Below are 27,443 nucleotides of genomic sequence, written 5' to 3'. Positions count from 1 at the left end.
TTTGCACTGTACATGACGTAAGCATTGCTTAATACAGTTTCTAAATGTAATGTTTGTTTTCATAGTAAGGTTAACAGGAATACATATATGAGGCATTAAAATGAAAACACCAAAGAAAGGTCATCTTCGACAAATAACGTTTAAAGTTTACGTTTAGTTAGTTTGGTTTTAACAATAATTGGATGGTAAGACCGCTCGGTTTAAAACGAGCTATAAAATATAAAAGTTAAAAATTGACCATTATTGTCGCTCTGGCGTTTAGGAATATATTTATTCATTAAAGCATCTGGGTATAAAGAATAAAGATACAATTTTATATATTGGAAACATTTAAAAAATACTTCCCGCCATTTTTTAATTTTCTTTATAATATCTAAGCCTTTTCTGATCGAAATGTACTAAACCAGGTTTATTAAATGACATCGGCCGCAATAATACACTAACTTACTTGCATTCCAATATAAAGGTTTGATATTCTATTTTCAACATCCCTAGTCACACATTAAACATATTTAAACTTACTTTGCCGACCAAGCGAATGGCATCCGATATTGACCCAACCTGTTGCAAGCCACCTTGGCGTGTTTTAGCACCTGCAACAATATTACATCGGTTATAAGTAGTTGATTTGGCTTATTTCATTAATATAGGTGATCAGGGGACACTATATAAAGACAAATTGTATTGTATTCTCGACAAACTTTCGCAAAACATCAGGTCGAACTAGAAAATCACGTTTCTAATCTACTTTGGCGGTTTCTAATTTAACCTAATGTAGCACGGTTGTGCTTGTCGTCAATTGAATACAATTTGTCTTTATATAGCGGCACCTCATTACTTTATTTAGAATAAGACAATTACAGCCATTTACAAAGGTATATAAAGGTCTATCACGTCGGTTATAAGATGTAAGGTCGCCATAGGGAGTTTAGAATTCAATTCAGGATAACAATAAAAAATAGTTTATTTGGTCGCAATGAAGAATCCGTAGAAAGATTATCATGTATTATGCATCATTTTCCATTCAATAATAAACGAATCTAACTCCCGTTGCAGCTCTTTCGCATTTTTTGGCTTGCTTTAATTTGTTGTATGATAGGGTAAAAAATAAGAAAATTCGGGAAGATTTAAAAATAACCAAGAAAGGTCTAAAATTGAAAAACAACTTTGTTAAGTAAAAATAGTGTGGTTACCCAAGGGGTGGCATCATAATTTTTGTTTTAGGTTGTTTTACAACTTTTTAACGATTTGTACATTTTGTACAATAAGATGAGTTATAGCTATTGCCTTGCATTAATATTTCAACAAACTGTGACACAAGGTTATGTGTTGTACACGCACCTTCATAGCAGTCTTGCTGTTATCAGGGTCATACTTCATGTAAGGTTGTGCGCATTGCTTGATGCTTCCCTGAAGAACCTTCTCAACTTTTGCAACAAGGTAGATCTCGCTGTGGGGTTTCGTAACGGTGAAGATGCCCTGTGTAAGGTGCACATAAATATAATTCAAAGAGTTAATATGATTTTAGTGTAACTACACGTCTTGTGTAACATACGCCACAGCAGCATATTGATAACTGAGTCACTGGTTATTTTTGTTCTGTGTATATAAAGGCATACAGATCAACGATATTTAACTAAATAGCGGTAGAATGCCGGCATGTTTCAAAATCAAAAAGTAAACTGCATAGTTTACTACACCGAGCTACTAGCGACAAATATTGTTATGAAATCTTAAGGTTTATTTCAAGACAAGGCTGCAGAATCGGAATAGCCCGAGTTCGACTCCGGTCAAATATGCGATTTCGTCCCGCGTCCGGTCCTGACCCTTCAGCCTGTTTTGTGCCAATTTACGTAAAATAAATTGGATATTTAGCAATCCACGCCAAGAGTTGCCATATATCTCATCCAAACCATTTGCTATTCCACCTTTACAATCTGCGGCCCTATCAGTCTAGAATTTGGTAGTGCGCATGCGCACGTCGAACTAGGGACAGTAGTTTACTCAGTCCCGAGTCTGACTCCGACTCCGCAGTCCTGCTTTAAGATAACTAACCTGCTCATGATTTATAAGTTTGAACCCGTTTATAAAACTTTCGCAAAAAAGTGAAAAGTTTATTTTCAAAAAAAATAAAAAAAACACGCAAAAAGAACCAGAGCTTTAGGCGAGAAGTACCCAGGTAAACCTCTTAGTTTACAGTAAGTTGTCTAACCTGTTTGGGGTGTGCAATCCACTGTGTGTCGACAACCTGTAGTGATGGTTCCCCAACCTTCTGTTCCTCATTAACACTACTGGAAGACCTCTTTGTGTGGGTTGGACTACGATCAGGGATCATGCGACGGACCTATGGATGAATAAGAAGGTTGATCAATTGTCATCAAGTGAAATCAAGTGAAAAAAGGGGACGATTTTAGACCGTAATGATTATATTTGGTCCGGGTGAAAGTTGTTAGAAGTTATTGATGATTTAATGGATGTTTTCTTAAGAACTTTGGTTAAAGCGGGTAATTAGGTTTCTTTTTACTCTTGACCCAGCAGTATATAGAAGTTTAAAACTAGATTTTTGTGAAAAGCTTGAAGTTTACTCAGTTGATCGTGACCCAGCAGTACATTAAGTTAAAAAATTCAGACCTCAATACCACTATTACTTTTTAATATCTAAGTAACGTTAATGAGCATTATCTGTTATCAGCGACCTGCATTCTTTATGCTGAACACTCACTACCCTGGTTTGGAGTTTATTTCTCCTTGTTTCCTTCTTACAGGCGTCTGCCTCAGCATTATATATAACTTAAAATCAGTGCCATCTCACAATGTTGAAAATGAATAAAGATTTATTCGAAACGTTCCAAATGCTACTTATTTCTATATGGGTTTTGATATTCTAAAAGTTTCAAAAGAGTTTCTGCAATAAGCTAAAAGTTACGGATTCTGTTTTATAGCCTGTTAAAAAGGCACAGGTTAAAAAATTGAAACTAAAGGGTTAATATAAGGCATTGACAAGAAAGCCTAAGACACACTTTGTGTGAAGTAATACTAAGGTTATCCTGCAATTTTAACCTTGTTAGTTGGCGCCAAAATAAATATGAACTGTTGACATCGTGGCCGCCATCTTGAGCGTGATATGACAGTCAACACAAAGCTAGCATTTAAAAACGTGATGCCTGGTGTCTGGATAATTTTGAATGCAAACAAAATTAAAAATAGTTTTAATAAATTGCTTTTGTGAACATTCTTACCAGCGGGTGATTGAGGTCGACGTGTAGGTCTGCTGATATTTTTCTTCCCTCTGTTACGTCATAAAGGGACAGTGTGACGAAGAATGGCTCAACCTGGACGAAAATATTTGAAAATAAACAAACGATCGAAAGACCTTACCGACTAAGATATTAGCAGAAATAAAATATCTGTTGCTCAAGTTGGTGAAGGCAACAACATTTCAGAATGAACGTTTCAAATAATTGTTTTGAATGTTTCAAATAATGAACTTTTGGAAAACGGATAAAGAATTTTTTTACATCTGTATGTGCTGTGATATTCATTCTACGTCTAACCTATTTCATAGGTTTTAGCAACTGTGAATGGTTTTTATAGAGCAGGGGTTCTCAACCTTTTTAGCTTACGGACTGGTAAAATTTCAAAACAAATTTTGCCGACCGATGGACCTTCAAAAATCAACCCAAAATGTAATTACGACAAAAGTATGCAACCAAAAGTCTTCTTAGCTTTTACATACAACTGGACTTAAATTTTAAGACTTAAACGGGGTTTAGCCCACTTTTAAACAGTTGGAAACAAAATAACGGAACTGACGAAGTTCTAAAGTTAATAGATAAGCCTTCAACATCTTGCATTTTGCAATTGAGATATAAAATTGGAATATATTTGGCGGACCGGCAGGAAAGTTGACGCGGGTCGGCAGCGGCGGTAAAGAACCACTGTTATAGAGAGTATCAGAGTTAAATACACTTACATTGGTGACGGGTTCATCGGCTCCATCGATTACAACTCCACGAAGTGAGAAACTTATGCTCTTGCACGCCACCATCACTCGCGTGGCCGGTTTCACTATGGTAGGCGGGAGTATCTCGGGGGCTTTCCCTTCGTATGCAGTCTGAAGCGAAAGTTATGCGAAGTTAAAATGTTGAACAAATATGTTGTAATCGATTTCGATCGTGGAATTAGTGGTTTATTTACAGCTGGGCGCAAGGAAGTTGAACTAGTGCTTTTCAGCAGTGAGCAAACCGCAATTTAAGTCTGGACTTTTATAAAACAAAAGTATTTTCAAGCTACATAAAAGACAACAATCTGATTGCGGCTAAGTTAGATTGCTTTAGTAATGTGTGAAAATTTCTGATCAATATCTTGTATTGAACCTGATACCTGACCGTGAACGTTTAAAATGCTACCTACTTCTGTATGGGCTTTGATATTCTTATTACGTCTTACTACAACCTGCAAACATTATGCTCCAAAATATCTTGTTTCCTTACGGAAATATTACACGGTGAAATTTCGAGCTGAATGCTTTCCCTTTGGCCACCTTGTTGGCATACTAATAATTTCAAAACATTTTTGTTACTACTTCTACCTACCTTGTTGTATCTGTTCTGGAAGTCTGGGTATATACGGAACAAGTTCATTCTCCCCTCTTTACGAGCGAGTGAGTTCTTCTGCTCAGTTTCCCGGGCGTACTTCACAAGCTCAGGGTGCATTGTGCTCTTTAAACCACCGAGGTCCGAGCAATCCCCGTTCGCCTTTGCTTCTTGGTCTGTAAAAGCAGGTTATATTAATCTAATGTTCTCCAGGCATTCGATGCTATAATGAGGAATTGAAACGCTGCTTTAAGTAAAATAAACATCGTCAACCAACGTTTCGGCAACCTATTCAAATCGCTTTGGCCAGGATGAATGACACCGACCGCTCGTAAGTGCTGACGAAGGCGACTTGCATAGGTTGCCGAAACGTGGGTTAACAACTACAATTACCAGGGGAGTGTTTTTTGAATATATTATTATGCATGGTAGCAACAGTTTATAAACTACAGGTTATATAAGTTGGGAATATAGACAAATTTTTAAGGCCGGGATCATCAGTAGGGATGTCTCATAACGATACTCGATATTTTGAACAAAATTTATTGCGATTTGATACCATATGACGTCATTATTGTCCTCAAACAACAATTATGTCAACACTATGCTCAAACAAGCAAAATGTATAAAAACGCAATGGTAATCTTTTCATGGTACTAGGCCTAATTCGCTTTAGCGTTAAGAAGTTTAGTTTTCTTTAGTTGTTAATCTACTTATAGGATAGTTCTGCATTTTTTTAAGGTAGAATCACTGCTTTAAATCGCAAATTATGACTGATATTCCTAGATAACTACTTTTGTATCATATCGACACCGGTACTACCCCAGTATCGGACGAGTACCGATTCTGCCATTTGGCATGAGGTATCTGCTCCGATCCAATATTATCGAATATCCCTATTCACAATGCAAAAACATATATATAAGGAACGAAAAACGTTATCACCACAAGAATTATGCAACCCTTGATATTATTTTAGGTCCAGAAACCATTTAAACAAGAAATCGGAAAAGGAACGCAATAAAAGCAGAGTTCAGTCACATATTTCATCTACTTATCCACCACCACCCACCACATCTCTCCCTATGCGACACCTCAGCCTTGATGGTGTTCTGTAGCGCTTGGTTGATGGTGGCAATCCACTCGTTACTTTCTGCATCAGAGTCGGCTGCCAGCAGGTGAACCGTCTGATCTTGCATGCGAACTTCAAACGCGTGTTTCCGTCCCTTGGTCGTCTGTAACACAAGTACTACTGGTTGAAAGGCGTTGTTAAAGTGTTCTGATCAAGTCATTAAGAAATAGCTAAAGTTCCAGTCAAGTTATCTGAAAAATAACTTCCAAGTCAAGTCCCAGTCAAGTCGTTAATCTAGTCCGATTATGAGCAACAGTTCAACTAAAATATAACACAAACGTAATATGCAACAATCAAATTGTTTACTGTGCAAAACTCAATAAAAAACACCTAATGTAACCCCAAGATATTTGACAAAATTACTAAAGTACATTTTGGTCAAAAGACTTAAGTCAAGTCAAGTCATTTAAAAACAGAGACTTATGTCAGCACAACACTTGTTTTGTACTCCATATTGAGATAAGGAGCTAAAACACTTTTGGAAGTTTATAAACAAGTCTTAACGGGTGATTTCGGGATTATAAGGGACTTTTAGTGTAAATAGGGTTATTACGGTGTTTCAAGATCTTTTTTTGGAGAGGGGCATTTAAATTTGATTCCGGCGGCGTTAAAGACCTAAATATATTTTGCAATGGTTCAGCTAAAATCGTATTTAATGAAAAAACATAAAAGTTAAATGACAATCAATAACCATATAGTGGGATTCATATTATGGATTTGTTATTCTACATTTGGTTCTGCAAAAAACAAAGTGGCTGAAAGATAAATTATGTAACACAGCATCACATAAAAAGAGAAACTGGAAAAACTAACACTAAGTTAATGCTTTAACGACAGCGTAATTGTCTGTCTATGAGCGACAAAGTCAAAGGCTATTCAGCCGGACAAAAACGTTTAATGGTGAAGGCAACTTCTTTGCTGGAAATCCAAACGTCTCGTTCTGCCGACCCAGTTTTAAAATGTCAGAGTTTAAGAAATTTTATAAACTATATAATCATAAACATCGAACAACGTTACTTCGCTAGAACGTAAAAGCTTTCGACATAGATTTTAATTTTTATGAAACTGCAAATTATTAAACACACAGTAACAAGCAACGTATAACAAGGTGTTATTAATTCTGGTGTTACTCAAATCTCAAAAAGCAAACCAAATTGAAATTTGGTAAAAAAGGAAATGTGTATGTTTGTCAAAACACATACAACTCAAAAGTAAAAGATGTTGTTTTATGTAACATTAACAAACAAAAACAAACGTATTTAAGTCGTTAGTCGAAAAACAATTTTTAGGTGAAACAAGCAATATTATTAATAAAGACAAAAATAGTTCAAATTTTTCACAAAACAGGCTGACGCAGTTGGTTGCCTAGCAACAGCAACCACTACTACACAAAATACAGCAAGTCATGCCAGGGAGATAAACGAGAAGTATTCGTGCGACCAGCTAATGAATAATTTAAATCAAAGGAGGCTTGTGCGAATCGTGAGTTATCAAATTCTAGGCATTTCACGCATCTTGTTAATTGTTTAGGTTATTTATTTGTTAAAGGTAAAAAGATTAAATTTTTCAACCTAAAACTGAATTTTATCGCCACAATATTGTTTTGGATAAAAAATTTTATCGCCACAATATTGTTTTGGATAAAATCTAAGACAGTGTTTGATTACAGTTTTGCTGCTTTAGAGTTTTAATAAATTCCTGTGCCGAGTTTTACCCCAAATCATTAAAAAATCGGTAAAGCTTAAAAAGTGCGTTACCGGCAAATTGTTTTGGATAGAATTTAAGATCTTGGTTCTACAAAGTTGCGCTGTTTGACCACTTTAATAAACTAACGTGTAAGTACAACACCCCAAAAATGAACACAAGTGTTAACGTCAAATTCCGGCATGTTAAAAGAATAAATTTACCTCAAAGGTAAATTTACATAGCTAAGATTTTTTCTGAAAATGTGGGTTGAAATGAGCTCAAATCACAAACTATTTGCAAGTTTGTAATAAGTTTAAAAACTCTGGGTATGAGATGAATGACAATTAGTTGCAAGAAATGAAAGACATGGACAAAAGTTTAAAAGCAAAATAAAATAAAACACAAATACAACGCTGGAGAATATGCACATAGAGGCATGACTTAGTTTTTAGTGATTTGGCTAATAAGGGTATTTTCTAAAGGAATTCGTGATGCGAGTCCTAACCAATCGTTACTGTAAGCCTAGTAAATCAAAATAGCATCCACAGGAGTCATTAATCGTTTTTAGAGCCTTTTTAGTATTTTGGGTATACATTTAACAGCCTACACACATCTCAAAATGGTACAAAGGCCAGCCCAAGAAAAAATTTTTCACGGACAGCATACTAAGGTCCATGTAACCATTTTTTTTGAGATCATACTACACCAAGCCAAAACCCTAAAATCGAAGATGTAAAGTGAAAAATGTAAAAATATTAAAAGCCTAACGTTGAAGTATTTATACTCACAGCCTAACTGTCTAATTAAATCTTTAAATCGCTATTTTGAAAATTTGTTTTAGTATATATATTTTTCGCGTAAAAATATGTTCTTTTTAAATGCGAAAGGTTTTGATTTTGGGAAATGCAAATATCGCATCTAGGGCAGTTTCAGGAATTTCTGTCAAATCATTCCCTTAATGAATTACCTTTTCGTTTATTAACTAAATAATATTTTTTTATAGATAATGTGAGAGATTGAATATGTGCTAAACCAGTGTTTCTTAACCTTTTGCCAGCGACTATTTGGCGTGAGTATAACTGCGAAACTTTGTCGTTCCTAGATTTTCACTGAACTTCTTGCAAGTTTAAAGTAAACAAAAAAGAAATAAGAATAGCATTAATAAAGTCAATTTTTTTAAATATGAGTTATGTATTCGTATTGCATCCACAACTTTTGTACATTTCAGAACAAACCTTGCTGGGAACCAATCTTAACAAATCTAACCTTATAAAACTAATATACCGGCAGTCGGCGAATTAAACAAATCAAACGACCAAAATGCCTTTAAACGTTTTCATTTAATCTGTTGGTTTGAGCATATTGATGACGTCATTTCATATCGGATCAGATCGCATACTTTTAGTCCGAAATATCGGGTATCGGAAAAAATGCAAGTCGGACATCCCTACTTCCTATTTCAGGTAGGCCACACATTTTGATGAAATAATTTAAAGTCATTCAGACTTTTGAAAGGCAAATTTATAGGTTCGCGACCCATGGGTTGAGGTACACGATTATTCGAAATTCATTCATCGCTTTGGAAAGTTTCAGGAATCTTTGCTGCATTATTTTAGTAAATTTAGTACATTACGTTTCAGTTTAATAATTCAGCATTTCCTTAGTGAATTACCTTTTGGTAAATTAGTATTATTTTATGGGAGATTCCATATTTCCTAAAAGCATGTCGGTAATTCTCCAGCGTTGTAGAAACACACCGAGCAAACAAAAAACAAAAGAAAACCAAGATAAAAAGCTGCACCACAGATGCAAGTTGCACTCACCCCACTCACCGTATGCGAACCAATGCAAGAGTCGAGGTAGATGGCCCCCTTCGGCTCCTTGCCGATCTTCTCATCTTTGTAGAAGTTGAGGATGTATGAGCTGTCGGGAAGCTGCTTTAAGTGGAAGAAACGACGCTTGAACGACTGAAAAGGTAAGTGTAGTTTTTTAAGTTTCTGAGACGGCCGTGGTCTAAAGGGGACACTGAAATATAAAGGGACGGATATATGTTGGGATTTACGATCGCGGGCAATGTAAAAAAAACTGTCTAACTTTATTAACTTAATTATTGTGATACCAAGGAAATACAAATAAATATACAATAACAACTGTAGTGGGCAAAATAACAACTGCATAAGTTGGCCTAGAGTTTAAAATTCAATTTAAATTTGGTTTTAAATTCATTCAGGAAAAATGCGCTGCCAGGTTAATTTATCTTTGAAATTCCTGTTTGTTATCTTAACGATAACAAACTAGCATTTATATAGCCGGGCAATATGTCACAACGTCATGTTTCCTGCTTTTAGGTTCCGGATGCAAATTGAACTTGACATGCTCTATACCAGTGTTCTGGGCTAGTGTAGTGATTTTCCAGTTCTTTTAGTTTTAATAAAGCCGCCGGGGACTGTCTCTAGGCAAGAGGGTCTCCTTAAAACTTTGGTTTTGGAAATATATAGCACTGAGGCAATATGTTGTTTAGGCGCACAAGAGTCAGTGTATAACGCCACAGCCCAGTCAGCTCTCTACAGTCTACTCTACAGCAATCCAGTTTCCTGACTTTGGCATTTCTCACAATCGCTTGATTTCCTACAAGATCGAATGCTTTTAATTCACACAAAATTCACACAGATTTAAAGTGGATGTGTGTTACAGTCCGCAAATATCGCCCTGACCGAGAAAACGGTCATGAGAATGACATTTACCACAAAAAATGTGTGTCAGAAAGTTCGCACTTTCAACAGCTACTATATTTCAATATTTTCTAATTTATAAATGGGTAAAACTGTTCTTTAAAGACAAAATGTTTTGGTAAAATTGACACGGTTACGGCCAGCTGTTTGCTGTAAGAGGATTTTTGTTCCAACGCTAGCATTTTCGCTCAAGTCTTTTTTAGATAAAATTTATTTTCTTCCGGCAAATTAACTCAGCAATTAACCCGAATAGATTCTAGTATTTAGATTTTGTTATTTTTGCCTAAATATAAAGCAATATATTTAACCATGTCACTTCAAGCGAGATTAAACATACATGTATTTCAGGTCCATTTTTCTTACAATTGTATTAAAGTGCAAAGCGCGTTAAATTTTCCGGTTAGTCATATAATGCAATTTGAAGCACAAGGTTCAGTAAAACGGACATCGTGCTACAAAAGTGTTTTTTCATTAGTTTTATTTTTAAAAAATTGGCCATCCTTGCTTTAAGTTTAAGAGATGCTAACAAAAATTAATTAATTTTGAACTAACAAAATTAATTAGGATTTATTTTAAATATTTGTGTGTGTTTTGTGAATTGTTCATTTTCATTTATTAAATTCATTACTAGACTTGCTTTGGTATAATTTCATAGTGTTGTTCTTTTAGGACAATATCGCAAACCGTGTAAATAATGGAAACCATCACTGAATAGGCACATCCAACAGATAGGACAGGAATAGATCCAGACAATAACCAAATGTAGAAAGTAGAAACAACTTTGTTTGTAAGGAAACAAACCACCTAAGAATTGAACGTCCTGTAGAATTTGTATCAAATTACAAAGTTCCGATGGTGTAATGTAGGTTTTTTGGCTTTAGGTCATGCTGTGTACTAGATATTACAGGCTGCTAATAAAAATGTTTAATTATTTTTTGAAGTTACGATAAAAATGGCGTAAATTTACAAAATAAGGCACTTGGTAAACGCAATAAAATATTTGAGAACATGTTAGGATATTACCAGTTCTACTTCTATAGGCGCTTTTAAATAATATTTTTTATAGATTTGGAGTATACCATTTGGAATTCTTAGTATACTATTTGGATATTTTTTATAACATTTTGGAACTTTTGTTCGGCGTAGTAAAAATATCAAAGCAGATGTAGAAGTTGGCGGCATGTTACCTACTCTTATATGGGTTTTGATACTACTTTTTACCCTGTTTTATCAACAATCCGTCAGTAGGTTTATCACAGGCCACTTAGCAAAAGTCTCACAAGTCCCAAGCCTGTTTACTCAGGCTATAAAAAAGGAACCGGGATGGCAATGTAAACACAGTTGACAGCCCTAACCACTTCAAAGTAAGCAAACCCCCGATGCATTGTGAAGGGACCAACAATGGTCGCGTCACAAAAGCAATGACGCATGGCACATAGCAGGGAAATCCCCCATGTAGGCACAGTTACCGTACCTGGCAAAATGAAATCGAGGAATTGCTTCGAACTTCAAATCACTGGGTGAACTAGAATCAGCGGATTTTTTAATAAATTTATCGTTGTTGCATAAAAGTAAGCATCCCGGACGCAACTGGCGAGCGAAGCAAGCGCAAAATTTGTCGGACATACCAGTATTAGCCTTGAATTGTTAGCAGCTTAATTATTGTATATGCTTCATAGTTACATATCTTAAAAGTACTGTGGGATCAATGAGATAAGCCGAATAGAAAAGTAAAGAAATATATGTTGTAAATATTATTTTTTTTCACTTGCCCGCGGCGCACCTGGCAATTTTAAGAAGCGCTAAAATAACCTGTCAGTGAATTACCAATTAAGGGGCGTTAAACAGTTGTTCGGCGAGCCCCATAAAGTTACTATTTCATCTCATACCCCTGTGCACCATGAATTTGTCTGCTACCAGTGACAGCATTGCACGAGTTTCTCATATGTGGCATTGTGGAACAGGATGTAGTGACGATTCCCATTCAATGCTCGCACAAAGTAAGACTCCGGATAACAGGCTGCGACCAAGATACTTTCAACACGTCATTTCAACACGCATGTAGTCCGTAGTGTGTGAAATCTCGAGTAAAGCGACACATTTTGCAGGAGCCATAAGACAGAAATAAGAACAACATCCAACGCCGGATCAAAACACAGTTCGGAATAAGACCAAAATAGGACTAATACCCAATGGCCGAAATAACGTTTAAACCAGAATAAGTCCTAAACCCTTCGGAAAAAGACTTAATTGTCCAGAATTAGGTGTCTACAACATTTAACTCAACTCCAAACCCACACCAAAGTCATATGCATCACTACCTTACCTAATAATTCTTTCAACTTTGCAACGTAACGCGTTGCCTGTTTCACACATTTTAAAAGTAATTTAGTTTCTGTAAAATAGTAAGAGGGATAAATAAAACCTTGGCTGGGAACAGTATTTACAGTAATTTAAACGCCAATGTGCTAAAATTTCGACATCTTTGAAATCGTGTTTTCTCTAGCTAAGTTATAAATACATTTGTTCTGAACCTATGTAAGGTAGAAATTTGTACAAATAAAAGCAAACTTTTATGAGGCGTGTTTAAAAGTTTTACAAACATTTAATTTCGGCCAAATTTGGCGTCTTTCGACAGACAATTTACACATTAGGGGAATTACGGCACGTAAGACCACTTCTTACTAACGTCTATTATGGACATCGTATATAATTCCCATAACCAGCAATGACGTAGTGTCCTTCTATTCTTCGGGGCAACCCCTTATTTATGCGAGTCAACACCATACTTCCAAGTATAATTACAGCGCATTGTGACGTAACAACTACGGCTTCTCGCGTGCATACGCGCCCTTCAAACCCCTCATAATTGTGGGAAAGAATACAAGTAGACAAATGCCTGTGGTCCACGTTGTGTAGGTAAGAGACATGCAAATGTTTACTGACTTGCAATAATGCGTAGGGTTTTATACGATTTTAAGAAGCTTAAAAAATACAAAGATAAAGTTAATCCATTAATTTAGTTTCTTATTTTCATATTTCCAATAATATATGGTTATATTTTTTTGTTTACAATGTCTCGTACTAAAGCGAAATAGATTAACCTCCAACTGTTACGGTTGCGTATTTAGATTAATTATTTTTTTGTTTGATAAAAAGTGTGTGAAAATCTGACAAAAAACATGAGTTTTATCATAAAACTCCCAAATCGTATCTAGATTTAAACGATAAGTTTTTTCGCTTTTTGTATATAGCGCCTATTAAGTTATTAGCAAAGAAGGCATACAATATACGAAAATTCACTTAAACATTAACAAGAACAAGCATTTTGATTGTTTCGAATATGTCTTTATTCATTTTTAAAATGCGAAGATTATTCGCAAACGTTCAAAATGCCACCTACTTATATGGGCTTTGATATTCATTCTACGTCTAACTACAACCTCCAACCATTATCTTAGGATTTATTTGAAAATATTTCACAAATTTATCCGACATACTTCATAAAACGTCCGACCATTACGCTCCAAAAACAAGTAAACGTCCTTACCCTTATGGAGATACTGGACGATCCATACGCAGGTGCTTTGTAGAGCCAACCCCTCTTGGTAACACCTTCCTTGGGTGAAGATACGTTACCATCCTCTTCAATGTCATTCTCTTCATCAACTTCGAACAACTGGAACGAAATTTCGTGTTAAAATACTTATTAGAGGCGTTATTCAATGCATTTTGTCAAACACTTGCTTTAAAGTATAGAAGGTAATATTTGTAGTTTTGTTACTAGGATTGTCCGTCACTTGATATTTTCTTCCGATGCCGATGCCCCATTTTTTTATAAAAGATGCGCGATCTCATTCGGTACCAATGATGTTTTTACTACGCTTTAATATTCATTAATAGATAAATAAATAGTTTAAAAATTGTTATTCCAGGTTATTACGCAAAATCTGTTTTCGCGCTAAGAATTTCAGTCATCTTCAGTTGCTATCCCACTGTATTTTAATAAGTTTCAATCTCTAAGTAGAAAGCGCTACGTTGGTTTGCAAATCACGACTGATTCACAATTTAGTATCGAATCGGCACCAAATCACACTAGTATCGAACGATTACCGGTACTAGCAATTAATATGGGGCATCGGGCCCAAACCGATGACATCGGACACACCAAACCGCCACCCATTAAATGAAAGTTATGGATTCCAATTCATCTCCAGAAAAAGTAAGAAATTATGAAATGAAATCGATGGCAAACTAAATGTTTATATAAAGGTGGCCCTTGCAAGTAAATTATGACTAAGGCAGAAGGGAAATTAATTATGACTAATAGAAGCGAACATTACTTTTCTGAAGTTTTCTGACATGTAGTTAAAGTCAATAAGATAATTCTATTATAGGCGTGATATACTTCACTTACATGTCAATAAATGACTGAATATTATGCCAGAAAACTCCGAAGGATATTTAAGCGCAATTATCACATTTTCTTAGACAATGCTTTTAAGCCACTTTGCCAATTCGCCTTCGAATAACATCAAACCAAATCCACAAAGTTAGGCCCAACAGTTTAAGTTTGCATGCACTTTGATGTAAATTCAAGTAATTGAAGTTACTCAAAAAAATGGAATCAATATAAAAATTGGTAAAAAAACGACTCTTACGAGTCATTAAATCGGCCGGCTCAAAGGGGTTTGGTGTTACTTTACAAAGTCACTTTATCCCAAGATGACTCATACGTGAAGTACATGTGGATTACTCCACTATGCATTGATGACAACCAACAAACGAAAGAGGAGCGAAAAATCACCCGCCAAAGCACTTTAAAAATCGATTCTGGTTTCTCATTGGTGTGCTCGTGTATATTTCCTGTTAAATATTCATGTCGAATGCGCAACAGAATTGTACGAAATTGCGAGAATATCAAATTTTAAATAAAATAACGTAATTTGTTTCGAAATCTTTGATGATCAATACATGTGAAGTTGCATCAAATATTGCAGTGTTACGCGACACATAAATTAAAAAACACTGGGTTAAATAAAGATACAATTACAGCTGAAGTAGGGTTTGAGCTTAACATGAACTTATGAAAGGCAGTAAAACAACATTTAGCCTTCAGTTAGCACGTGAGTGGAATAGGAGGGCATAAAACATCAGCTTTATGTAAACACTCGTCTGTAAAGTTGGAGGTTATTGAGTGAAAGTGACGTGAGCACAATGTTCAATTGAGCTCTGTACACACGAGCCTATATGTTGGTAGAACTTGCGCTTGTTGAATGAGACTAAATATAACCTACTTGGAATGATATAAGGTCAAGGCTATTACGTTTAAATTACATTTAATACAACACTAAATAAGGTGTTAATAGATTTGCTTTAGGCAGAGCATATTATTTTGTCTGAGAAGGAATTTTGTTAAAACAATTAATGTAGACTTTTAATGCACCGGTTATAAAATAGGTTTATTAAAATAATTTTCACTATCTTTGAAACATTTAATACCGGATTGAATGCCTTCATACAATTCGCACATTTAACAAAATAATGAATAAGAATAAAACGTGAATTAAGAATATTTTAAAACGAATTAAAGCCAATACCGATCGAACATTTGTTTAACGACTTAAAATTGTTATCAGCCCTAACCTAAGGTTTCAAATAAATAACGAGAACATTCAAACATTGAAATCTTTATCCGTATTGGTCAGAATACAAGCCTAGAACTCAAATTAAAATATAATAACATCTAAGTTTACGATAATTCACCTGCTGAGGTAGCACTGGAGGTCCTGTTTCACCAGAAGCTGGTAAGTCCAGGTAACTTCCAGCATAATCCTCGTATTTACACTCGATAAGACTCCAGTTCTGCGAGTAGGTCTTGATGCACTGCACAAAGCATTTAAAGTCAAGGCAAATACGTACACATAAATGGCAGGTTTAATTACCTAAATACACGTAACCTGTGTATTACCCGCTTTTTCTAATTTTAAGGCATAAATCAGCTAGCGATGGTTTAAATGCACCCTGTTGAAGTGCCATTACTTAGAGATAAAAACGTAATTGGTGGCTTTGGTGACACATAGCATTGCAGAGTCAGACAAAAACACACAATTAACTTGCAACCTATCTTCCCCTAACAAAATTCAATTCTGTCTTTAACTAGGGTTTTGTATATGAGAGAGAAACCGATGCTAATAGTTTCTGGTTTAAAAGACTGTTGCACTGAATATGCCATCTTGGAAACCACGTTGACCCATGGTTCCAATGACATAATATTATCCATGTGTTCTTACCAAACGGTAATGACATACTTAACGTTGGTGTGTTTAAATAAAGTGAAAACGCATGTTTGTTCAGCTCTTAGCCGACAACTTGGAGTAATACAAACAGAGAAGCGGTATTTTGTTGGGTGTGCTGTTTGAAATAAAGGGTTGTTTTAAGATATTTTTTCAAGAAATAGCAAACATTTTTATTGAACTTCAGTGATGTGTTACCAAGCGATTTTAACAAACCAACAGTTGTTCAATTATGACACGTTACTTGTGAAGAATTCGAAGGTTTTTGACTTAACTGTGGTTACGTGTGATGTGGCAACAATAGTAGATTTAATATTGGAAAGAACTGACATATCAGTATTATTACATAGCGATACTTGGTTGCTGTATTTGACTTATTTCAACACTGTAATGTAAGACTATCGTTGTGGTTGTCATTGCGAGAGTTTAAGTCTTGCACAAAATTATTTTTTCGCACCAAAAATGAATGGCAAAGTTAGGACGTAAATTTTTATCAAATTAATACTTAAAAAGATCCATAAAATACCTCTTTCACAAACAAACTGGATGCTTCTTTTGAGGCACCTACAGGAACGGTGTCAACCACAGTTCGTCGTTCACGTTGACGAATGTTGGCCTGCGAAATAGAGTTCGCTAAAGGTTAGTGCTTGCACGTAACACAGCATTTAAAAAGTAACACACATGCAAATATCCGGTACTTGCCATTTTATTCTGATACAGATACGCACTATTTTGGACAAAAAGTATGGTCATCCGACCCGAAATGGTGTCATTATTATGGTCAAATAAGCAAGATAGGTTAAATTTCAACGTTTAACGGTATTTTTGTAGGTTGGTGAAGTTTAGTTACCTCTCGTTGTTAATCTACAGTTTCTATTACCTTACATTTTAAGGTTGAATAGCTGCGTTTGATGGAAAATCAGTGCTTAAATTCCTATTTCATACCAACTTGGTATCAGATCGGCACCGATGTATCGGTCGAGTACAGATACTACGACTTGTTATCGGGTATCGGCTCCGATCCGATATTATCGAACATCATTACACATATGTGAATATTTGTAACTGGAAACAGACACTTCGGAAGTCGTACTGGCCAACGATGACGATGTCGTGTATAAAGGATATCAAATAAGTAGCACTGGAGGCTGTTTCCCGAAACCACCAAATTGATTTTGGTGGCGCTTCAATAATAGCACGAGAATCAGACTACAGGAAAAGATTATTTTTGGAATCGTGGAATATTCATAGGAAGGGTAACACCATGAACGTCAAAACTGACGTGATGCTTTCTGCATGCTACAAGCACCTGCTGAAGGACTTGCTAATTATTTTCTTATCGTTTTGTTGCTCGCGTTTATTTCTGTTTTTTTCTTTTTTTCCTTTCCATTTATTGTACGAGCGTTCAGTGTCAATCACCCTGACGAAGGCGGCTTGTATAGGTTGCCGAAACGTTGGTTAACAATTACAATTACCAGAGGAGCTGTTTTTGATTTATATGATATCAAATAGCGTTGAAAAAATCAACTGAAATCATTCGGCCAGGAGAACTCTAAGGTGTACATTTATGAATGGACGATCGATTAAATGGCAATGCACCGTCAACATAGTACAGAAATGTATCCCATATATTTTTGTGGAGCTAGAATATCTGTGCAAAGTCGATTAACTTTTAGTTTAATTTTGGCTAAGCAGAGTAAAGTTTGATTATACTACCCACCGCATTTTGAACGATTTAGAGTTTTATTGTACAACAGAATGACATTACCTCGCACGTGACCCAAGCAGAGTTTCGATCTAATTCCAATTTTATGTCATCGACCTGTTCCAGTTGTTAATGTCACCTCATGTTTATTTTACAGGTTCGTTAAATAACCAGGTCAAACTCTAACTAACTTCAAGCGTCGTTGTCTGACACATTTTATTCTGTGGTTCTTTTGTCGTTAAATCAAGCGAGATACGAACTAGGACGCGATTGATTGAGTTGAACCGAATAAATACCACTACCAGATGTTTATAGAGGTGAATGACCTGCCATACATCCAGGGGTGACCACTATCGAAACGGCGTTCCCATTTTATTTGAATAAAATCGGTTTTAAATAACTTCATTGTTTAGTAGTATATTAGGTGGTAATAAGTTGCCTCAAAGCATTCATTATGTTTTTTCCGACAGCTAAACTTTGTTCTCTACCCGTGAACGACAATGTACAATCTGCGTGGGGAGAATAACTTACCCAGCCGTTAACAAGTAAATTAAAATTTCCTTATGGAGCCGTTTTAAAAAAAACAACAGGATTTTTTGCAAACTGTGCTTAAGCAATAAATTGTTGACTTTTAAAATTTAATTGAATTAGATATTTTTTAATCTAATTCCTATATTAATCAAAACAGCTCGTCTAGTATTTATATTCTTCTCTTATGTTTCGGCAAACTATTCAAGTCGCATTGAATGACGCCAAAAGTACGCACAATGCATGAAAAAAATAATTACAAGGGGAGCTACTTTGAATAGCATTGTGCACGGTAGCAACAGTTTATATAGGAATCCTTAATTACGGAATCTATAAAATATAACTTTAAATTATAAGTGACCACTGGCCGTTACGAAAGTTGTGTCAGAAATGTGCCGAAATTAAGAGCATAAAAAGCACAAAATCGCAGGTTGTACAAACTGCGACCTACAAAGCTTATGTTCCAACCACAAATATGCGTTTTTGTCAAGAACTAACTCGTTCAAAATACCAGAAATTGCGGGCGGGCCAGTAAACGCTCATGCAGGCGAAACGAATTGCTCTAATTAACAAGTTAGCATGCTTTAAGCGCTTAAACATGATTGCAGGACGTTTAGATAACAAGTCAGTGCCGTCTGAAACGCTAACTTTTTTCTGGTTCGCGAATAAGAAAAAAATATGTATATAGTTAATGGTACCTAAAAAACAAGTTTAATTGAGGTCTTGCAGTAATGAGTAGCGTCGGCGATAGGAAAAAAATGCGGTAATTTGCAGCGAATTATCATGGTAAATAATTCAAAGCACTCTTTTTGCTTTGTTTCTCATTTAAATGTAAAATGCCCACGGTTTACTGATGCATAACTTGTTCAGATTACCGGTGGTGTTTATATTTAAATAGGAAGCGTGGGAATTGGTATCCTGTGTTCTTATCTGAACCTTGTTCAAGAACCTTGTTCGTCAGATGTGTTACGTCATTCGTAAATGACGTGAGCCAGACCACACTGAGGTATCAGCTGAGATAGTTACTTAGGAGAGAATCTAATTATACCAATTCCAAATACTGGGAGTCTATTTATAACTTGATGTGGCCACGACCAACTATTTTGCTAACCGGAATAAGTGTCTGACACGATAACGTTAAATTACCCATTCAAGGAAGCCGTGATTTGAATTCGCATATTGGCTGTATCGAAAATGCCACTAATTCTTAATATATCAAAGCACAGAAAATAACGTGCATATCAACATTGCTATACTGTCTTGTTAATGAGCTGTTAGAAAAAGTGTGCACAAAGTTATCAGTACGCGAAAATAGAATGTTGCGTTTAAACCAATCTTACTGCAAGCGACAACAACTTTTTGCTCTAACCATACCTAATAAACAGTTTAAAAGAGATTTTAACAATAATGTTGTATGGTGGGTCGTGGTTGTTTGGTCTTTCACCACCAAACAAAGTTATTATAAAAAATATACGCCCTATGACCTTGTAAAAAAATTAAGGCTATTTCCACCAAGGCTAGCGTGTTTCTATTTATACGCATCGCTATTGCATTGTACGCCGGAAGCCATCGCAGGCTAACCAAATCAGTCGATCAATCTAGGCAGGCTAGGAAAACAACTAGTCTGTGGTGAGGTTCAAACTCACGACCTCCAACATAACCGGGACCGTTAAAAGTGTGTAATAATGAGTATTTTTAATCTTCTGTTTTATGGTAGTGTTACTTTTAAATGGCTAATCGCAAGCAATAGAAAAGAATTTTAAAATCATATATGATAAACTATAAAGTTTTAGTAGAGTTTTACCTCAAAATCGTCATGTGGGAATGTGAGTAGACTTCTTAGTGGGTCGTGCTGTATCTCGGAAGCTCGCTTCAGTACAAATCCCTCGTAATCCACTGGTTCAGACGAACGAAGATTCTGGAATAAAATCAAACAAGGCGATAAACATGCATGATACTTTCGAATTTCGATAGTTATATCCAAAAAATTTGAAAAGCACAGTTGTCCGGCCAAGGGGTGGATCCAGTGGGCCACCAGACCACGCACACCTTTTTTTTATAAACACGGACCAAGCACAGGGCTCGAAATTTACTTCTAGAATATAGAGTAAAAATAAATTTCGAGCCCTGTGGACGTAAATTGCTCCTGGAACCATTTAATGTAAGGCCAGCGTGCAATTTAGACTATTTGTTCAGCCTGTCTGCAGCGAACAATCAATCAATTCGAAATCTAACCGGGGCATTGTGACGTGACAGTTACCTGATTGTCGTGGGTGCTGCCACGAGATTCTTCACGACTTCGCCCCATCGGCTTCGCTTCTTTACAACTTATATATACGTGGGTCTATACTATATATCCTACACTTATATGCTTATACAGCAGGCAGTGAGTAACCTTATTCCTGCCAACTTATAAATTCCTGCTGATAATTGACTCTAAGTTTATAAAGAGCTAATTGGGAGAGTTACAAAGTCTATTTCAAGGCAATAACGTGTTAAGTTTAACCATTCCGTAGAAAATCGCTTTGTTGCATACATTAGATATATTCACAGATTTAAGACGCAGTATGAAGACTTGAAAAGTATATGAAGAAATTTCAAAGCTACAATAAATTCAAACACGTAAATTGAGCTGATAATAATAATAATCTTAGCCTAAAGCGCGCGTAATTTACATATGTTCTGAATACGGTCTGCATTATTATTTAAGGCTTTGTAATTATTTTTTTTTCGGACAATATGTCTACAATCACCCTAATTTTTATAAAAGCGTTCAAATTCGTCTAATTCTGAACTAATTGGCTACCAACTTTATCACACTGTGTTGCACTATACGGAACTGAACAAACAGAATCTTTGTATTAAATAGCCGAAAAAGATAAATTCTTGTATTGTTTACTACTAAAAAGTCCAACGTAAGACATCAAACTCAACTGAATCTTTCTACTAAATATCAAAACTAAAAACAAATGCTTATACTGTTTAAATAGTAAAACTTTGAAACCGAAAAACATGCACCGTAGGACATCAACTAGCTAGACCTGGTCTGAAAAACCTTACAACGCATTTCCTTGTATTAATTATTGTGTGGGACAAACAATTGCTGATGCAAGACAAGAAGCCAGAAAAAAGCACAGTAACTGAGAGTTGCCCACGCTTATCTGACCTGACAGACGAACCAGCCAAAACAAAGCAACATATGCCACTCATGCCAGACGTGTAATGTTACGGCTGAAATGTACATGTAAATTAACCAGGGCGTCATAACGCTATGCCTCAATGCCGATTATGAAATAGTTTCGTTTTGTTAATGTGGTTGGCAACATTCGATCAATTCGTAGTTGATTTATTGCACATTTTACCTGCTAATGAGATAAGTCTAATTTGTTGGAATTCAGTAGATTTGAGTTAGACGTTGTGGGTATATAAATAACATATACACAAGCCATATGTATATCTATAAGCCCATTTTTTATTCCTATTACGTCGAACTACAACTTTTAATCATTATGCTCCACACGGTAGTTTTAATTTAACAAGCTCTACTCCAGTGAACCTAAGTACAACAGCGGAACTTTGGCCCAATTTCTTCGCTGAACTTTTCGAAAGTTTAAAGTGGACAAAACAAACAGAACAAAATATCATTATTAATTTGTTTTAGGTAATATAAGCTTTGTTGCATTCATTCAGCAGTGATTCAATGATTGGGAGAAATTTTCCTCGCCTTGTTTCTGATAAATAGGAAATAAGTTTGTCGTTTTCACTGATGGTAAAAATCGCTACATCGTTTGACACTTAAACGTTGGGTGTGGTATATTTTTCAATGAACATTGCAAAAAAAAGACAAAAAGTTGGAGTAAATCGACATCATCTTGATAAAAACGTTTCTACTTTCGATACGCACTTTATAATAATTTATGATCAATCCAGAATGATGAGAATTCCACATTTTAAACATGAGGTTTGAATATATTTTATGACACAAGCTCGTATCGAAACGTCTTAATCAAGATGATGTTGATTTACTTGCCCTCTGTGCCTTTGACATTTGTCATTAAGTTACATCACAGATCCGTGCATAGTTTACCCAAAAAACGTCATTTTTAGCAATTAACTACACTACACGTGCGCTTGGCTTCGGAAAATTTGAAAATCTATTTATCGAGATTTATTTAAACAAAAACCATTGCCGGCAGTGTTATTGAGTCTTACGATGTCGTTGTTGAACACACTATCAGCATTACATTTACCACAATTAGCCCGAAGCGTACAAATAAATAATTTAAAAAATGTGTGTTGTGCGACCTGAATGCTACATTTGCGAAATCTTTCGTGTTTTACAAATACAATAATTATGGCCGTACATATCGCCTTACAAAAGCACAAAAATGTACAAATAAAAACAACTTTGTCAATTAATATAAAAACTACCACTGGTATTGTTTAAGTGCCTGCGAGCAGACGGTACAAATGTATACAGCAATTAGCAACCGTTGAAATTTCTCCAGAGAATTGCACGAAAGAGTAGCTAGTTGCATTAAGCGACGGAAGCCAGCAAATGCATGACGTCATAGCCTGAGTATTGAGTAAACATCGATCATTGCACGTTCATATATCGCTTACTTGTACTTTTCAGACTTCCAATGCACCAGAAAACAATACAAAGGGAGTTTGAATGGTTGAAGGTTGAATGGCGGCTGCTACAATGCAGAGCCTCGTAAAAGCACAATAAAAAAGCTTTCAATGCCACTTTGCTGGGAAAACAATCAAGAAAACTGGCCCAATACTTAAGCAAACACACTTATAACCACTAGACTGGGTTTGAGACGATACTGTAAGTTTCCAAGATTTTGCCTACACATTGCTTCCAGCTGCTAAAGAACACTGTAATCTGCGTTAAGAAGTCTTATGTTTATCTACAGGCTGTTATGAACTCCGTATGTGACGAACTGTATTTGGACACAGCTAAACTGTTTATTCTGTCTCTCTATTGCGTATATTAGTCACAACTGAACTGATTTCGCATATTTTACAAAAAAGGCAAATCTATTTGTCAGCGACTAAAAATCGTGTGAACGGCGAAACAATTCCGCCATAAAAAGCACGAATTCATCACAGCAGATACAATACGCAACTTTCGGCGTTAATTTTTTTCAACTGTAGCCTCGTGCGTTTTTGCACAACCTAAAAAATAACGTAGGCGTATATTTCGCCGGAGGCCAACGTAGAAACGCAGGTGAACTGGATTTTGGTTCTTGTGGTCTTCATGGCTCTGACTGGCGATGCGTTACCACGGGCTTCAAGCATGAAATAAGTTGAGTTATTTGAGCTGTCTGGGCTGCTTTAAACGGCCGAACTAAATGGCCACTGGCCAGGCCTTGTTTTTGGCAGACTTTCTGTTCCTAAAACCTCAATTTTGACATGAAGAAATACTCGAAAAGTTTGCACAATGCTACATTCTTTACGAGCATTATATTTCACCTGCATCTATCTGCAACATTCAACCGTTATACTTAAAAGTTCTTTACTGCTATGCGCAAATAATTTTTGTTGACAGCCATGTTTGTCGTATGCTAAACCTGATAGTTCGGTGGCACTTTTAAACGACCTATTGTATTAAAATGTTCACAAGCTTTAACACAACTGTACTTCATTTCTATTTTGACCTGATGAAGCACGGTTGTTCGCAAGCTTGTCAACATTGTAATACAATATGCGGACAAAGGTGCAAGCGTATTTCCCAAGTACAGAATAATTAAAAAAGGCCACGCAGCCCCGGCCCAAAGCCAGTCATCGTCCAGATATTTTGCACACCAATACTTTGCGGCAAAGTGAGCGATCGGCTGGTTTAAGGGTCTCGTAAGAATTCTCCGGTCGATAGCCCACTGACGTAATCGTGTTTTATTCCTAAAAAGGTAAAAGGTGCCTGAAGTCGTTTCGCTTCGAATAATGTTTAGCGGGAATTTTTTGGACTGTTAGTCATGGTGAAAATGTGGCGATTTCTAAGTTTAGGCGGTATGTTGTTTATTTTTTCTGATGTTAAACAATAATTATCTGGTTAAAGCAAAACGTAAAAGTATAAAGAATACCTAAAAAATGTTATCACTATTAAACCAACAATTTTAAGGTATTGTAAAATTTATTCTATTTTAAACCATCAGATTCTTACGGTGAAACAAAGTTGTAGACGAAACAAATTATTCTTTTGGAGAATAATAACTAGAGGTTGTAGTTAGATGTAGTAAAAATATTAAAGCCCACAGAAGTAAGCTGTTAAACATGAATATTCGAAACGTTCACAAAATGCTACCTGCTTCTGTATGGGCTTCGATATTTTACTACCTTAAACTTTTAGACTTCATTGTTTTGATTTCGAGCGTTCGCGAAGTGAACGTAGGAAGTGTTTTTCTTCAAAGCTCTGCTATGTAGGATGTTACGCAACTAAAATCACACGTGTACAAACTGTGGTGAATTGCTTTGAAGCTGGGTGGGTGGATTGAAGTGTTTTTACTTCACTGGTAAATAAGAAACTGTATCATGTCGAAAGTTTAGACCTTTTGGATGATTACTGATTATACATTAAACATTTTAACAGGAACTTATAGAGTTACGCTGCGTTTACCAAAGTGAAAACGGTAAATACGCCAAAAAAGAACAGTGTCATTAATTTGAATTTAATCTTATAGGTTGTGCTACACAATAAAGAAACATTTTCCTTTTTTCCTTACTGAGATACGTTTTGTTGCGATAATGCGATTGCTACTTTTGCGACCGTCATTTTTTACATGTTTCGTCTATTTTTGTAGAAGGTGTAAACAAGACAACAAATTTTAACACCATTTACTTTGTATTTATGTATCAGTAAGTATCATGTTAACGCAAAGAAGCAAGTAAAAATACTATTAACTTCTTTTTTTGCCGCTATAAAACGCGTAATTGTTAAGGGCTATGTAGTATGTAGACATCGCTGGGCCAGTACTATGCTATGCTGCGACTTTGTTTTGCCACAAACCACTACGATAAGCTTTAAAAGAATGGAAGTGTGAATATAAGCTGGTCTAGCGGACAACAACACCAACCATAAATCTAGTGGGAGTGTTGAAAGACATAATATATTGGAAAAAAAGACAAGCCGTTACAACTATGTCTTATCAAGTTTGAACTTACACAGTTTTGTCAGGCACAAATGCCGTACGTCCACGGTTGCCTATATGTTTTACTTTGCACATACTTCAGTTGCTGCTGGATTTCATGCTACTTTCGTGGCATGCAATTGAGTCAAGTACATAATTTAACAAACGGGACACAATTCAGGTTTTGCTAGACAGACGTTGCTTATTAATTAAACCGTCGAATTTAGGTCTTGTAGTAACGCAATGCTGCAGTTCAGTTTAGCAGTTACAACGAATCAATCCTCGCTGTTGTGTATAAACGCTAATTGCACCATCAACAAGAAATGACCAAAACAAACAAGCGTTGCTTCGAAACGATGAATGAGTAGGTTTATAATCGGGCCCAATAGAAAAATAATCAATGCCTCGCTGATAACGTATAGATGCTTGTTAAATATCAACGTACATAACCAAGCCAATTAATCCTATCTAGTCTCAATTCAGCGATGAAACTTGACCCAATATCACTTGGTCAAAAGCAGAGCTCAAAACGTCACTTTGTGGTATATTGAGCCAAAAATAGACGCAAACACACGATTCGAAATGTTTGTTTTTCTACGCGTTGCCGCAAGAGAAAGTGATTGGCGCCGTCAAGCAGACAAAGCGACGCATTTAATAAAATATGCCGGTTAGGGCAAGTCGGGTCAATTAATTCGGCCTGTGGCATATTTCCTTAATGAAGATATTAAGGTACAGTTCAAATGTGGCGGATTAATATTAAATGTTGATGAAAATTTGAACTGTATGACAATTTATTAAGCTCACCACAGTTTTTGTTAAATGTGGGCCCGTGGCATATTTCCTTAATGAATATGAGGGTACAGTTTAAATTTTGTGTAATGCAATTCAAATCTAAATTTTAAAAAAATGTTAAACTGCGTGACAATGCATTAAGGCTCACTACAGTTTTTATTGCCCAATTATTTTATTTCGTTTGTTTAACGAAAACCAAGTTTGCTGAAAGAAAACTTTCCAGCCCACAATCGACAATCATTTCAGTTATCCTGTCTGCAATGGTTAAGGCTTTACAGTTACAGTTATTATACCATTTATGAGAAAAGTGTGGTTACCCCTGTTTTAAGGTAAACACTGTGCAACTTACCAAGTCAAAAGCTCCGGAGTAAATGCTTGCCCTGGTTGCAATGCTTGCGCTTTCCCTTCTTTTTGAGGCTGTCCCTTTGCGTTTAAGACCCTGGGCGAATCTTCTCGTTTCTGGCATCTTGCCAATGAGGCACGACTTTTGGGCCTTATTTAATCCTTTGAGTGCTTAGTCCTGTGTTCTTGCAAGTAGGTTTTAAACAAACGAAAACATTTATAAAATAAACAAAACCCTGAAAATTTAATGGAAATTTTAAGATTTGTAAACAAAAAAAAATCTAAAATTTATGCATTATTGAATTACTATTTGTGGCTAAAAGACCATATGCTATAGAACAGTAGTTCTCAAGCTTTTACGAAAGGTATCAACAATATGTTCACCCTGGTATAGTTTTACAAAAATACCTAAAGAAACATAGGAAAACAACGAATTTTAATTTATAAATAATGAATATAACTTAAAAATTTTTTGTTCAATATATATATATATATATATATA

General features: G+C 35.8%; 1 protein-coding gene across 1 annotated transcript in view; it reads right to left on the bottom strand.

Moving 5' to 3' along the window:
* LOC146146538 (dedicator of cytokinesis protein 9-like) overlaps positions 1–27,166 on the bottom strand; it is a 121,980-nt gene extending 94,814 nt beyond the window's left edge. Inside the window, exons 1-13 of the mRNA XM_083388357.1 lie at positions 26,949–27,166; positions 20,479–20,592; positions 16,968–17,057; positions 15,912–16,031; positions 13,696–13,824; positions 9,237–9,380; positions 5,668–5,830; positions 4,596–4,771; positions 3,974–4,114; positions 3,240–3,332; positions 2,213–2,344; positions 1,342–1,479; positions 523–593 (exon numbers count right to left, since the gene is read on the bottom strand). Of these exons, the coding sequence (XP_083244483.1) occupies positions 523–593; positions 1,342–1,479; positions 2,213–2,344; positions 3,240–3,332; positions 3,974–4,114; positions 4,596–4,771; positions 5,668–5,830; positions 9,237–9,380; positions 13,696–13,824; positions 15,912–16,031; positions 16,968–17,057; positions 20,479–20,592; positions 26,949–27,065 (1,628 nt within the window). The 5' untranslated portion in view covers positions 27,066–27,166. The remainder of the gene's footprint in view (positions 1–522; positions 594–1,341; positions 1,480–2,212; positions 2,345–3,239; positions 3,333–3,973; positions 4,115–4,595; positions 4,772–5,667; positions 5,831–9,236; positions 9,381–13,695; positions 13,825–15,911; positions 16,032–16,967; positions 17,058–20,478; positions 20,593–26,948) is intronic.
* Between the last annotated feature and the right edge of the window lie 277 nt (positions 27,167–27,443).

This window comes from Ascidiella aspersa, chromosome 4 (genome assembly GCF_963924565.1).
Source record: "Ascidiella aspersa chromosome 4, kaAscAspe10.2, whole genome shotgun sequence".
Taxonomy (NCBI): Eukaryota; Metazoa; Chordata; class Ascidiacea; order Phlebobranchia; family Ascidiidae; genus Ascidiella; species Ascidiella aspersa.
This window is presented reverse-complemented; position numbering and strand designations above follow the sequence as displayed.